This window comes from Protopterus annectens, chromosome 1.part1, assembly GCF_019279795.1.
Source record: "Protopterus annectens isolate FY-2018-M chromosome 1.part1, PAN1.0, whole genome shotgun sequence".
NCBI classification, from domain to species: Eukaryota; Metazoa; Chordata; order Ceratodontiformes; family Protopteridae; genus Protopterus; species Protopterus annectens.
In genome coordinates, this window is record NC_056726.1 from 847,797,899 (window position 1) to 847,814,065 (window position 16,167).

General features: G+C 39.5%; 1 protein-coding gene across 1 annotated transcript in view; it reads right to left on the reverse strand.

The window, feature by feature from the left end:
* LOC122815150 (probable E3 ubiquitin-protein ligase HERC1) overlaps window positions 1-16,167 on the reverse strand; it is a 5,886,073-nt gene that overhangs the window by 3,515,963 nt on the left and 2,353,943 nt on the right. The window contains exon 23 of the mRNA XM_044087407.1: window positions 6,601-6,868. Coding sequence (XP_043943342.1) covers window positions 6,601-6,868 — 268 coding nt within the window. The remainder of the gene's footprint in view (window positions 1-6,600; window positions 6,869-16,167) is intronic.

The window sequence follows — 16,167 nt, forward strand, 5'->3', positions numbered from 1 at the left end:
GCTAAGAAAAAGAGCAAAAGTTGACTGTCGATCCTTGACAACATGCAGAAGAGCACTTTCCTCATAGGTTCATAGATTAGTACTAGGCTAACTGCCCTTGCGAGCCATTTTAAGCCTAGCCAATTATCCCTTGTGAGTCTCAAACCCTGCACCTTGTGTTTGTAAGGCAAACACCTTAATCATTAGGCCACCCTCCCAACACATCAGTAGGAAATCTCTGACAGGTATGGTGCTCAGACCTGTGATTTTACATAGCTCATGGTTTGAGCATGTGGAAGGTGCCCTGAAGTTTTGGAAACTGACCTTCTGTTATATCCTTGGCAGGATATAACCCATACAGCTAAGATTAATGCAGTAATGATCAATATGATGAACATCTGGGACTCTGCGGTTGAAGGGATTACTTGTTTTCCTTAAGTACTGAACATTTCCTCAGCTTTCTTTCAAAGAAGACAATTCCAACTGTATTCTCCCTTCACTCATCTGAATGAGTGATTTTATCATCAAACAAGTTTAACAAATCCACAGTCACCAGCAGCTGATACACATACGTTCTCTATTTTGCCACTTTTTCTTTTAATATCACTATATTACTACTGTTTCCTGAATGTCCTCACTATTTACCTCCAAATTCAACTTGTAAGGATTGGTATTGTCCATTAGATACAGTAATCTTTGCAACTACATCAGCTACTTTCATGGCTCCAAAGGAATAAATGTGCGTTAAATCTCTGCATTACTAATTGTATTCACCAAAATCTTTCCACTATTCTTGATCTGAATCAAAGCTTTTAGCAACCTTCAATGTACTGCAGTAAAGAGTTTGCCCCCCCCCCCCACACACACACACACAGAGCCTGACTTCTATCTGACTCACAGGGTCTCCCACCAGACCAGCATGGGAGTTGTCCCAGTCTCTTAGCCAATCTTCACAACATGGATTACCCTTGCACAAAGGACCAGACATAAACGACTAAATGCTCCAGTGAACCTATGCAGTTAACAAGAAACAAAAGAAAATAAATAACTCTTATTTGACTGGACTTGTAAAGATAGAACCCTGGTTTCAATTCTTTCTTCCGCTGTGCTTTGTTTTGTGGGGGGACATGAACAGGTCATGTTTAATAATAATGTGTATTAAACAAACCCGCCTTTTTACTGATGTTCTTGGATGTTAGGAAAGTCATATTTTCCTTGATTAAAGACATTTAAAAATTAAACTAAGATGAAAGAGAACTGTTTGCGAGTGTGTATCTTGTACAGTAATCTTTGCAACTACATCAGCTACTTTCATGGCTCCAAAGGAATAAATGTGCGTTAAATCTCTGCATTAAGAACCGGCTAAAACGAACACTTAATCCAAAACTGTAAGGCCTTACTGCTCACTGAGTGCTTCCTACAGCAAGGATTACAAGAAACTTGGGCTCCTGCCTACCCTGCCCTAACCTCCTGAAAGTGCCCTCCTGAACATTCTGGCTAAGAACCGGCTAAAAAGGACACAATTCAAAACTGTAAGGCCTTACTGCTCCTTGAGTGCTTCCTAAAGCAAGGATTACAAGAAACTTGGGCTCCTGCCTACCCTGCCCTAACCTCCTGAAAGTACCCTCCTGAACATTCTGGCTAAGAACCGGCTAAAACAGACACAATCCAAAACTGTAAGGCCTTACTGCTCCCTGAGTGCTTCCTACAGCAAGGATTACAAGAAGTATGTGTACTACTCTAACACTTTGCAATTTATAATTTGACTTCTACTAGGTCGCAGTGCGCTTCCCTGCCAGGCTAGCCAGCAGCCACAACCCCCTCTTCTTTGCTGCTTTCACTCCTAATTCTCCCCCTAATACTTACCCCCTTCTTTGCTGCTTTTACTCTTAGTCCTGAACCACAATAGCTCCTTCCTCCCTTAATCTGATTATCTCCCTGGGGTCTCTACTGCATTAGACCGATTGACCACTAGGTGGCGCTCTTCTACCTTCTTGCTGTCCCCACTACTTTACCCTCTCCTTCCTCATCTCCCCTTAAACAGCCCTCTAACATCTTTTCCTCTGTTCTCTCCCTCGCTACTGTCCAAGGATTACCTATCCACTCTTCGCATAATAAACAGCCCTCCTCTATCCTTTTTTTTTTATTTTTTTGAAGTCTCTTACCTTCTACCACTGTCTCTCCCCTTTACATCTACCCTCTACTCCACTTCTCTGTAAACCTTTCTACCTTTTCACATTCTCTGCTAAACTTACCTTCTGACTATTCACTCTTTACTGACTGTCTTCCTCACTTTCTCCTCCTCTGGCTCTTCCCACTCCGTTCGCCCTGCGGGCTCACTCCGCTCCCCTACCCTGCCCCCAAATTCCACCCGCCCCCAGCACCTCTACATTTATCACTCAATTACTCCTCTCACCATTTCTATTAACCAGTCACAGTCCTCTTATTATTACCCCTCAATCCTACATCAAGTAACCTATCTCAACCCCCGTCTTATTTCCCCACCCACTCTTACTCCTCCCTCTTCTCACTATACTTAATCTTCCCCTTTCCTATCCACAATTTATATCTCCCTTTTACTTCTTTACCTTCTCTCCTCAACTAGCTTACTACTTCCTTTCTTATTTCTCCCTTCCTTACCCCACCCATTTCAAACATGCCCTCCCAAATCCTCTTTACTTCCCAACTCCCCTGCTCCCTTCTCATCGTACAAATTCCTCTCTATCATGCTACTTCGTACTCCTCAAAAGCTCCCCCATATCTACCTTCTGCTCAAACTATCCCTTTCACTTACCCGCAACCTCTTCTACTCTCTCACTTCCACTCCATTTCCCCCTCCCTTATCCCACCAAACCTACTGCACCTTTTCCATCCCAAACTATTCTCCACCTCTACAAAAACCTTCTCTCTTACATTTGAACTAACCCCAAACAACTTCCGACTATCCAAACAAAAAAGGCTAAAAGTTATCACGTGTAATATCCTAGCCTTATCAGGAGACATACATCCTAACTCTGGCCCATGCCTCAGTATAAACAACTCCTTCCCCTTCCTCCCCTACTTCAAATAAGCCTCTCCCCCATTCCCCTTCTTTTCCTACTTCCTCTCTTAGCACCCTCAAGGTTTTCACTGTAAATGCCCAGAGCCTTAACAACAAAATTCACCTAGTACATGCTTGGATCAATCACAACCAACCTGACATCTTAGCCATCTCCGAAACCTGGCTAAAACCTCATATTTATGATTCTGAAATCTTACCTCCAGGTTTCCACATCCTCAGGAGTGACTGATTAAATAAAAAAGGTGGAGGCTCTGTCCTAATCTATTCTAACCTTCTCTCCCTAATCCCTCTTCAAATTCCAACTCCACAATTCAAAAATATTGAAATAACAGCAAATCTCCTCCGACTAAATAAACATAAAAACATCTGCATTATTCCCTTACATATCTCCCCAGGCAATAATATCTCTACCCTTGAGAATATTCTCTGGGCCTCAACTGAAATAAAATATGAAACCTTTATTCTAGGTGACGTCAATATTGACTGGAATAAAATCAACTCACCTTCCCCCTCCCTAGCCATTAACCTTTACAACTTCACCCAAGTAATCCATTCTACAACCCGTCCTAACAAAAAACATCCCCCAGGGTCCATCGTAGATTGGATTTTAGTCTCCCATCCAAATAAAATCACTCTCTCTGGCACTATCCCTGACACCTTCAGTGACCATCTCCCTGCCTTCATTCATCGCTCAGCTAACTCCTCCCAATACGAACATCATTACATTCAAACTCGTAACCTTAGCAACTTTAACCCCACAATTTTCTATAACAGTTTTAAACAAATTAACTGGCAAATCCTAAACACTTTCCCCCTTGACAACACTGTAGAGCATTTTAACTCTATCTTCCTAAATACTCAACTCCCTAGCCCCCCTAAGAAACAAACGAATCAAAGCCATTTCTGCTCCTTGGCTGACCAAAAAGACTAAACAAACCATGCATCTCAGAGACAAATCCTGGAAGCTTTTTCAGAAATGTAAACTGTCTTCTGCCTTGCGCCAATATACCCAACTCTGCAACCAAGTAAAAAAATTAATCACCTTGGACAAAAAACTACTACAATAAACTTCAGTCCAATAATAATAAGAGCCCAAAACAATTCTGGAAATCTGTTAACTCTCTTCTCCATCCAGGGTCAAGGAACAACCCCTGCCCTGACCCTAGTTTAACTGACAAGGAACTGAGCTCTCACTTCAACACTTTATTTACAGATTCTATAGCTAAGCTAACCAAAACATTTCCAGACAATAATCCACCCAACTTCCTCAACTCTACTACCAACATCCCTAATAACTGTCCCTTCATGTTCCAGCTCAAACCAGTTTCCACGATGTTTATAAAAAAGCTCTTATCCAAACTAAAGCCTTGCTGTAATGCCCCCGACAACATTCCCCCCTCCTTCCTCAAATGCGCAGCCGAAGATATTGCACTCCCAATTAGTATCCTGATTAACCGATCCTTAAAAGAGTCATACGTACCCAAACTTTGGCGATCAGCCTACATTCTACCTCTCTACAAAGGAGGTAAAAACACCACCATTTCTAACTTCCACCCCATTGCCCTACTCTCTCCAATATCTAAAATTCTAGAAAAATGTGTCCACTACCAACTTTTACCCTACTTAACTCAGAATCAGTTACTTACACCCACCCAACATGGCTTCCGTCCCAGCCACAGCACCATAACTGCCCTACTAGCCTTCCTAGAAACTGTTAATCAAGCCTGAGATTCTGGACTTCTTGTATCCACAGTACTGCTAGATCTTTCTAAAGCCTTTGACACCATCTCCCAAACACAACTTCTCTTTCATCTCGCCAACCTTAATCTCTCCACTAATACTCTATCCTGGTTCTCCAGTTACCTTTCTGACAGATCTCAGGCTGTCAGACTCTACCTCTTCCTTCTTGCCCACACCTACCGGCGTTCCTCATGGATCCATTCTTGGTCCCATGCTTTTCAACATCTTTATAAATAACCTTCACACTGCCCTCCCTGACACTACAGTCATCCAATACGCTGATGACTCTATCTTAGTTTGTGCCGCCTCAAACATTTCTGAACTACTGACTAAAACACAAATAGCTTTTTCCACTACAGAAAACTGGATGCACCAAAACCATCTCTCCCTCAACTCCAATAAATCTAAAATACTAATTTTCTTCCCAACCAAGGCTTCTTCCTTTGACAAAAACGCTTTCAATGTCCTAAGCCAAACCAACACTCCTATAGAAGTGGTCCCTTCCGCAAAACTCCTTGGCATTATCATTGAAGAACGCCTCAAATTCGATCTCCACATACAACAAAACATAAAGAAAACCCACCAAAAGTTAGGTATGCTCTACAGGAATAATCAATTTCTTTCAAACTCCTCTAGGCACACCTTGGCTATCACCTAACTCCTACCCTCTCTACTATATGGTGCCCCACTTCTAACTAATCTGTCAGCATCCAACACCTCAAAACTTGAAGCTTGCTATAATAAGATCTCTAAATTTGCCACTAAATCCAAAACCTCAACTCACCACTGCCATACCCTACAATCGCTGAACTGGTTAGAACTCCCTAACCACCTAGACTATCTCCAACTAACCACCACTCACAAATTAATATTCTACCCAGATAAATGCCCAGTCTTATCTAACATCCTTCCCCTTACATTCCAAACCGATCTCTGAGATCTGAACACCAAAAACCTAATCTCCATTCACAAACTCAAACATCCTGCTGGCCAGCTTCTACTCTCCTTCTCTCTAGGTAGAAAATGGAACTCTCTCCCTCCATCACTAAGGACTATACCTAACACAGAATCCTTCAAGACCCAACTTTTCTTACACCCATCATCCAAATGGAAATGTTCTTGCTTTCACCCTATATAAATTCTAGGGATTTTCTCCACTAAGCTCTCTTTACTCCTGCACCAGTCTACTCTCTTATTTCATTTCTATTTCCTCCAAAACAGATTTAGCTGACTTCAGTTGATTGTAAGTATGTAAATATTGTAAATATGTAATTTACCTAAAGCAAAAAAAATGTTTTGTACTGTCTTCTATGTATACTATGCATTTCATATCTTTCTGACTGTTTGGACTTTTCTCTTGTATTTTACCTCTTGCATTATGTAACCTTGATTGTACTGCCTACGGAGCTTTTCTCCCCGGGCCTCCACTGAAAATGGGTACTTTGTGGCCCAGTGGACTTCCCCAGTAATCAAACTGAAAATAAATAAATAAATAAATAAATTGTATGTTAATAAGAAACAGGTTGCTTTATACCAAATGTAATTAAGTGTGGGTCATAAGCAATGCTTATTTGCTTTCTATATAAATGAACCAGTGGACTGTTTTATAGCTTGATTTGGACCACACAGACAGCATAAACAGACCCCTGTAAAGTTCAGTGTCTAATCCATGTTATAGTATACTAAACCCAAGTCAAATAATGGAATGTTATACCTGCGTGATCTTTACTATCCACTTGCTTTTAAGTTATAATAAAAAAAAATCTGAGAAAAAATACAACTATTTTAAGTCGAATGTTTCAAGCAAACAGAATGTTTACCTTGTCTGGAGAGAAAACATACGAATATTCTCTTGCATTTTCTCAGCCTGACATATGGCACGTACACCAAGAATAAGGAAAGCACTGCGAGATATGACAGACTGACAAGCAGATGTATAGGATTCATATTCGTCCAACCCACTCTTTGTCAATGCATCGTTCTTTGTCTCAACTAATTCTATGTCTGCAGTCCCAGAAGATTCATAAATTGTTTCATTTTCTCCATTTCGAGTTGCTTCCCTTGCTGCCATAAAACTCTGCAATACTTCTGAAATGATAAAGAAAAAAATATTCTTGGCATGTTTTTCTTCTAAAAAAATTCCTTTATTAAAAAATGTAATGTACTTCATACTCAATCTTTCACTGGGTGATTTGAAAGTGAACCTTTCTTCAGTGTGACATTAAGATCTTAATCATGTCAGTTTTTACTAATAACTACTTTCAAACCCTATCAGAAATTATAGTTGGTGGCGCACTGTCAAAGTAGCCGAACTGCTGTACATGTCGTTATCCCATGGATTTAAGAGCTGCTTCAGATCTAACAAGATAGATGAAGCAGAACATATAGTGGCAATTCATTTCTCATGAAAGTGTAGAATCACGGTGTGGTAAGCAGGACCTGTCTTAAGTAAAATGGCACCCTAGGTGAAGGGCCCTATGGTGACCCTTACATCTCTCTTTATCCCAACCTCACCACACTATCTGGATTACATTTTTTGTCCCTTTTCTCATATTTTGTCTTACTCTTCAGCTTTTTTCATGCTTCCTTTCGATACACCCAAACTGACCAGAGTAATATCTGTTGCAACAAAATCACTGAGTTAAGCCACTGTTCTGTGATCCACTAGACCCCACCCCCAAGAAGCAATGGGACTGCAGATGTTCTGAAGTGCATTTAATTTTTTTTTAAAAACTTTAATCTATTAACGTCTTGAACAAAAATCATGACTAAGGAAAGAAATTCAGTTTTAATTCCAAAAGGCAAAAACAACTGCTTCTGTACTGCAAGTGCCAAATAAAATTTAAAGAAAAAAAAAAAACAAAATAATATTCTTTCTTATTCCTCTTATACAAGACAAACACCCTTGGCACTTACAAAATAACTGTTTAATAACTTTGAAACAGTGCCTTGGCTGAAAAGCCTTCCAAGGTTTTAAAGCAAATACAACTTTTAACTTTTTTTATACTAAACATAATTAATCAATTAACCACGAAGTGAAATCATTAACACATTAAATTCTCCCCATAAAAATCTCTGAAGCAAATTGCTACAGGACCTGAAAACACCCCATTGTGGATGCCTTAACATGTTATGTACATGCCCAGTAAGGAATAGTGTGTGTTGTCAAAGATAAAGAATGGTAATGATATTTTTTTACAGACTCACAATGTGACACTGACTGTGAAAGCCATGGCTATCACAAGATGCACTATTTTTTTACAAATTGTACTAACACTGCCCCTAGCAAGATAGGCCTGTCAAAAGATGCATGCACACACGCACGCTGCACGCTTACCTACAGACAAAATGGAGGAAGTTCAGTTCACCTGTATCATGACTTTTGAGGGTGTTGGATGTAATCAGAGCACAGAGACAAAGGAAAAGCATGCAGAGTCCACAAAGAAGAAGCCATAGTCAATAACCTAACCAGAGCTTTGATCTGGGAGATGGCTGTGCAACTGACTGCACCACTGTGACAATATTCAGTTGCTTTCACTCACATCCTGCTCTTACCAGATCACCAAAGTAATCCAACTGTGGTGTGCAATGCTGACGCTTGTGATGGAAAGTGAAATAAATTATAACAAACTTGCTGCACTTAAATGCACTGCAACACCCCAACACACAAGCATAAGACATAGTAACATTAGGTTTACACTGATTTTACCAAACACAACAAACTGTTTCACTTTACTCGTCATGCCAAAATGGTGATTACTCTAACAGTGATGAAACAGCAGCAGGGTTAAGTCGCTTTTATCCACAGATGGCCTCTAAGCCAATCAATTACATCCAGTTTTACTGTGTACACCCCAGACATCAGTTCACTGTAACTAAATAAATAAATGAGCAAAGCAAACAAAATAATAAATAATGAACACAATAATAAAGTATTCCATTTTACTTCATACAAATGCACACTAGTTTTACAACGACAGATAAATGACAATTTATACTAACTGAGCAAAGAGCAAGAGGGTTGGTTACTTTCATCCACAAACAGCTCCCAACCTTACCCAGTAGTTATAGCCATTTATGCGTGCACTTGAGACATATGATAAAAATGAAAGGCATTTAATAACTTTCAATTTTGCTCAACACAAACTGTAAGTGCACATTAAAGTATTCCAAGTTACTTCACACAAATCAGAATAATCCTTTAAAGTCAAAATAATGAGCAAACAGAAGTTAGTCATTTTTCTCCAGAGACAAACACAGCAATTATAGCTAGTTTGTCAGTGTATATCTCAGATGGTAGACTTTTACAAAATAACAAAAATCACTATCTCCACATCGTAAGGAAAGAATCCTAGACAAAATCAAACACATTAGGGAAGCAAAGGCACACAATCATGGACAGATTTTAAATATTGTTCTTACATACTCAGAGTTGACAGAGTAACAGGACTGCATACCATTCATTTTCTGATATGAAGTTTAAACTCAATTATCTCTCATTATTTAATAACTGTAACCTTCTATGACTGACCAGAAAAGGACAACTTTTATGACGAACAAACCAAAAATATTACATAAACTAAGGGACATTAATAGCTCTCAACTTGTCTGCTTAAGAATCACAGACAAAGACAAAAGTAATGGTAGTGGGGGAGGCCCAAAACCAGGGACAATTATAACTATTACACTCATTCCCTTGAAAGGCAAAGTATTTCCTGAACAATAAAAAGTACTAAACTCTTAATTTATTGACAGATTGCAACCTTTAGCAATTAATCAGAAAAATCAAATTTTTATATTAGACAGAACAAAATATGAAGTGAAATCAGAGACAGCTGAATAGAATGGGGACATTATGTGAAATCAGTCAGCAATCGCAGATACTCAGTTTGTTCTGCAAATATGTCCACTGGGCAAATCTGGTAATAAAAACTCATGCTCTTGCTGTCTGCTGCTGTTGTCCATAATAACTATCCTCTTTGTTCACTGTTGAATATTCGGTGCTTTGTACTCCTTGCCATTTGTTGGCAAGGTATAGAAAGTCAACACCTGCCCCATACAATGTCATTCAGCAAAGGCTGACTTTCTGCCCTTCACCTATACTCTAAAGAAACATTTCATGTTTCTATGCTGAAAAAATAAGTAAAGGAGATGAAAGGTGGCTCTAGATGAGTGGAGTCCTAGGAGGCTGCCTAGTTCACCTATGTGTAAGGCTGGATATTGCCGTAAGGCAAGAACTCTAACAACAGAAGGGATTCTGTCAAGAAAGTATGTACTTACACGTACAAGCGTTTCAAGGGCAAACTACAATCAAGAATTATAGTGCCATACCCCCTCGCCAATAAACAAAAAAATAAATACAGACCTTGTCTCGGTAATACTACATCATCCACCCTATCCTGATAGGATAAACCAGATGTGCTCCTGCAAGAGGGGTTGCAAAGGGACATAAACAGGTTGTGCACCAGTCTTGACAATACCAAGTGTATTCTCATTTCCAGGAAAACTTCTTCCATGGGTTTTGACACTACTGAAAAGCTAGAGAAGGCCAGCTGTATCTGAATTACTGAATACTGTAAAAGACAAAAAAGAACTGGAAATGGCTTTAAAAAGAGAGACGACACACTACGTAGAAATAAATTAGATTTGTGGGAAAATGTTCAAGAGGAGGAGGAGGAGTGAAATTTCAGGGAATGCAGGGCTTGAGCAATTAATTATAATTAATTGTAAATGTGAAGTGAATGAGAATTGTTATGAAAGCAACCTTGTAGGTATAATGCATGAAACAATGTTTGTAATGGGTTCTTTTTTGTTTATAACAGTATGTGTACCAATATCACAGTGCAATATGTGAAGTTTATAATAAAGTTGTTAAAATAAAATGTATGTACAGAAGAACAAGTTGCTGCCTCTAGAATATTTCTAGAGTCCAGCTCTTTCCAGAAAGAAAAAGAAAAAGACAATGTCCTAGAAGAGTGGGCCCTAACCCTGCTCATAATTGGCTTATTATGTTGAGCACAGCAAAAAGAGACCTCATTAGACAACCATCTACAAATTGTCTGCTTTGACTCTGGTTGTCCTTTTTTCTTACTTTCACTGAATATAGTTTATTACAAATAACTAATCATAATTCCTGAAGGGTTTAGATCTATCCATGTAGTATCCCGAGCTGCCTGTGGACATCAAGAGTACACAGGATTCTTTTTCCTTCATTGTTAGGTTCTGAAAGAATGCAGGGAGATGAACAGATTTGCTCAAGGTAAAATCTGAAACCACTTTAGTTATAAAAAGAAGGATATGTTCTCAAAGAAACCCAGTTCTTTGGAAAATTAGGTCTCACCATAACAGTTTTTAACTCAGATATTTTTTCTTTCAGAAATCACAGCAATAAGTAATAGTTTTCCTTGTCAAGAACTTCAAAAATCAGCCTAATGAGCTGGTTCAAATGGAAGAAGTGTTAGTTTTTTAACCAAAAAGTTAAGATCCCAGGGAGGAACTAGTTATTTTTAGATGGATGGATATGTACAACCCCCTTCAAAAACTGTTTGATCGAGGACAACAAGAAAGGAGAACATCTAAGGGTAGGTAAGCAGAAAATAACAAAAGACAAATCTTGACAGATGTATAAGAAATGCCAAAGGGTAATAACTCATGTGAATAATTTAGAACCAAAGGCATCTGGGCCTTAAATGGGTTCTGGTTCTTCGCAATGCACTAACAAGAAAATCTCTTCAATTTGCATGATTTTTTAGTAGTAGGTTTTTAGCCTTCTTTAATATCTGATGCACATCTTCAGAAAACAAATGTGCCTAAAGGGTATCAAAACTTTATCATCCAAGTAGTCAAATAAAATGTTTTCAGGCTAAGATGTACCAACACTAATCCTTCTTGTGCAAGTCAATCCAGTGTATGAGGAAGTTTGTGGTAATGGCCCTGGCCAGTTTCAAAAGAGAGAACCACTGTTGCCTAGACTAAGAGAGAGTCATTACCCCCTACTGAACCATTGTTGCCTGGACAAAAGGGAGTCACCATCACTATCTTTAGAGTTTTCTTCTGGATCTTTAGAAAAGATCAGTGGAAAAGCATACAGGACCATTCCTGTCCATAGGAATGGAAAGGCATGCGTCTTTCATGCCTGTCTGCAAGCAATCCTGTAGCAGAATTTCTTTAAATGTCTGTTTTGAATGGATGGAAACTTATCTATCTGAGGAGTTCCTCACAGTTGGATCAATTCTTGGAGGACCTTGCATGTAATTTACATTCACAAGGGTATTGCAAGTTGCCACCTTTCAGGCCTTCATGACACATCTTCAAAGAAGATAAGATCTGGTACCCCCCCCCCTTGATTTGTTTATATACCACATCAATGTGATGTTGTCTCTGATAACTTGACAAGGTTCCAGGAGCCAGCAATGATTTAAATCTTTTAAAGCACTGATACTTGCCACCATCTCCTTGACAGTGATGTGCTTTTCTCTGCCTTGCTTATTACAAAGACTATGCACTTTCACCCCTTTAGATACAGCCCTCCACCATAACAAGATCTAAAGCATCTGTTGTAACAGACAGAAGAAGAAGGGAGAAGGACACTCCTAGGTTGAGAGAGAACTAGTCCATAAACCACAATACCTCCCGTTCTTACAAACCCCAACACTAGAATCTGGAAAGATAAAGGTTGCTGATGCTAAAATCAGACTAACCTTTGGTATCATTTAATTTTTCTTATATGAAGCCTAGCGAAGGGAATCATGGTAATCTTAGAAGTCATGAAACCCAGAATCCTGAGAAATTCCTGGTCAGATACCAGAGATATGTTGGAAAAGTTCAAGAAGATTTCTTTGTACAGTTTTGTCTAGTGGAAGAAAAGTTCTTCCTAGGGAGGCATCCAGAAGACATTCAACAAAAACTATTCCATGTGAATGGATGAGAGAAGACTTTTGTAAATTCACTTGAAATATCAGAATGATTAGGAGTTTCATGACACTTGATAAAGAATCCTGACAGCTGGAAAAAAAGTATCTGCAAATATATGAGAACCATTCAAACATGGAAAGATGTGAATTCCTTAAGGTTTATAGAAAGTAATTACTGGAGCTAGAGAAAGCCAGATACAGAAAATCTTAAGCAACGTCTGAAATCTTTGCTAATTGGAATGAGACAGCAAGCATCTTTTAAGTCCAAATTCACCATGAAACCGAGTAAAGGAATGATAAGTAACAGGATCTGAAAGAACAACATTTTGAACTTTTGGACCCTGACAAAAAGAAAGAGAAAGGAAAGGTTTAGGACTAGCCTAAAAGTTCCCTCTTTTTTTGACACAAAAAAATCATTGAATAAAATTGCCTGCACATTTGATGAAAAACAAACATACCTCACGGCTGGTCAAACAGGATGACATGCTTGAGCTTCTTCCCATCCAAATTACCATACTGAAAATCCCATACCATATCCTTACACATTACAGGTCCCCCTCTATGACCCAGAAAAACAGTAACACATACTTAAACTTACTGGAGACACAAACCATTCAACTCGATAGTATATTCCTGGGTGACTTTAACTATCCCACTGCAAACTGGGAATCATATACCACCCCAAAAATGCAGGCCCAGAGATTCCTAGACTTTATCAACACATTTGTGCTTGACTGGATAGTCTATATGCCCACAAGGGGGGCAAACACTGGCTCTGTTCTTTACTAACATGAGGAGAATGTGGCATCCCCCCCCCCTGCAAACTAGGAGCCATAGTCGAGTCCCCAAATGATGCAGATATCCTACAGAAGGGCCTCACCGAGACAGATGCCTGGTGTCAGAGGCATGGCCTCAAGCTCAATGCCAAAAAGTGCACGGTCATCCCCTTTGGTAAAAACTCTGTACCCATGAACTACCACATAAATGGCAGTAACCTTAATGACGAATGTGTGATGAGACATTGGGACCCAGGTGGACAGTAGTCACTCCTTTGATAATCACATTACCACAGTAGTCAGGAAATCCTTCTATGTAGCACATCTCATCACAAAAGGGTTCTCATCCAGGAAAAAAGAGGTAACTGCTCCTCTCTACTCGGCACTCATTAGACCCATTATAGAGTACAAAGCCCCATTTGGGATGTATTCACAAGACATCTGCAGCAGCTGGAAAGGCCACAGAAATACCTCACAAAGAGGATTACTGGCCTCAAACAGATGCCTTACACTGACTCTCTCGAAAAGTTCCAGCTTTACTCTGGAGCATATTGCCTATTTTGAGGAAATCTCTGCCCAACATATAAAGCTATGTTAAACCCAGAGCTGTTGGAAATGTGACACCTAAAGAAATCCCAATCCCTCCAAGCTACACGCTCTAGGGACCTAAACCTTGCCACCACAATAAACAGGACATGCAGGAGGGATAGATTCCTGTCCCAAAGACTTCCTATACTCTGGAACAAGCTACCCATCTATGTCAAGCAAAGTTACTCATTAGCACTCTACAAGAAAAAATACACCCCGGGGATCTCTTCTGTGACAACAGGGGCACAGGAAATTAACTTTCTTGGGTGGCATAAGCCAGGGAACCTTGTTGGCTAGGCTTACGTAGGCCCTTGGACCAATAGCCTAGCACCTACCTATGAACCTATGTTCAGTGCCCCTCACTTGTGGTTTGGCAACTGATAAAACCATAGGGTTGTTCAGATTATGTCCTTTATATAGCTATAATTCCTGAAGAGATGGAAAGGAATAGGCAAATAAGAGGAGCAAACCAGAATGCCTAAGTGAGTGTCAGTGGCAGTATACATGCCATCACAAAAATGTCTGGCTTTTTGGTTCTTACAAAACTAAATTTATGACAGAACATGCATGGAATTCCTGTATATTTTTAATTGGAGGCAACCAGGTGACTTTTGCAACAGCTAATAGTTTCCTGCAAAGTATTTTTTTTACTCAAGTATTTTTCCTATAAAGTATTGAAGAATTAGAGTGATATGCATGCTATGAACTTACTCTACAAAAAATCCTGGCAACTGTCTTTTGTAGTTTTCAAGGTTGCTATCTGTTTTATGATGGACAGTTTTCTATCTAACTGTGCATTTGCTCTTTTGTACTCTGCTGTCAATGGTGTGATACAAGCTTGGAATTGTGAACTTGCTGCAGTTTCATCTACTAATAAAGTAGTTATATTTAAAAAGTAACCACCAGTGGAGTCCCTCTGAGTTCTTTGCTGGGACCTCTTCTGTTTAGCATCTACTTTTCTGAAGTAAAAACCAATACCAAAGGGCTCTGGCTGACCAAGTTTATAGATGACTGCAAGTTAGGAGCAGTCACTGAATCCCCACATGGTTTGGCCATCCTGCATGAAACGTTGTCCCAAATAATAACTGATGTCAAAATTATGAACTGAAAGTAAATGCAAAAAAAAAAATGCATTATCTTATCATTTCGGAAGTCATTAACCGCCCGGAAACTACCAGACTGACAAAACACCCTGTAAAATATAGTACTATAAAGATGTTCTTATGGTATGTATTCTGCATTGTTTACCGTGTTAGTTGCGTTTCTGTGCTGTTTGGTCATTATATGTTTAGTGTGGTAGCTTAATATATGATTATGTGCTTTGTCCAGGTTTTTGGTGTTAGGAGTTTGAGAGCTATGGAGTGATGCCAGAGGGCAGTACAGACAGGAGAGAAGCTCAAAAGACTGACATGCTGAATGTTACCTATGATATTCTCGGCAACTATAAAGCAATAGTGCACTTTATGTAGAAAATGAATTATATCAGGTGGTGTGCATACGGCTGAGTGTGAGTACATTGTCTTCACCATTCTGCCTTCAGAAGTGATGGGCACCTTGTGCTACTAAGCTAGTTAGTTCTACACAGTTAACCAAGATGCTGTTTCACACAGATGCATTGTGTTATTTATTAAATATAGGATCACAGGAGGAGGTTACATGGCTAATGACCCTAGGGCCCTTACATGTCCAGCCAAGTTTTACCCTTATTTCCACGATTAGCACCTATCTCCTGTGTCCAAGAGGGACAGAAGTGCAACTCCAGGGGGAATTTACAGTTTGTGCATACATCCCCTTTTTACTGAAGGGGTCGCTTGAGTGAATGCTTCATTTTGGTGACTGCACATACTAGGAAATGTTACTGAAGGGTCGTTTAGGGCAATGTTTCATTTTGGTGATTGTGCATACCTCAATGTTTTACTGAAGGGATCGCTTGGGTGAATGTTTCATTTTGGTGCATGTGCACACCTGGACATACTAATGAAGATGTTGCTTGGTGAAATAATTCAGTGTGTATCAGGGAAGTGCTTGTGCATACATGGTCAGACTGCTGAAGTGAACGCTTGGCAATATAGTTTATTGTGTCATTTTGATGCTTGTGCATACACAACAC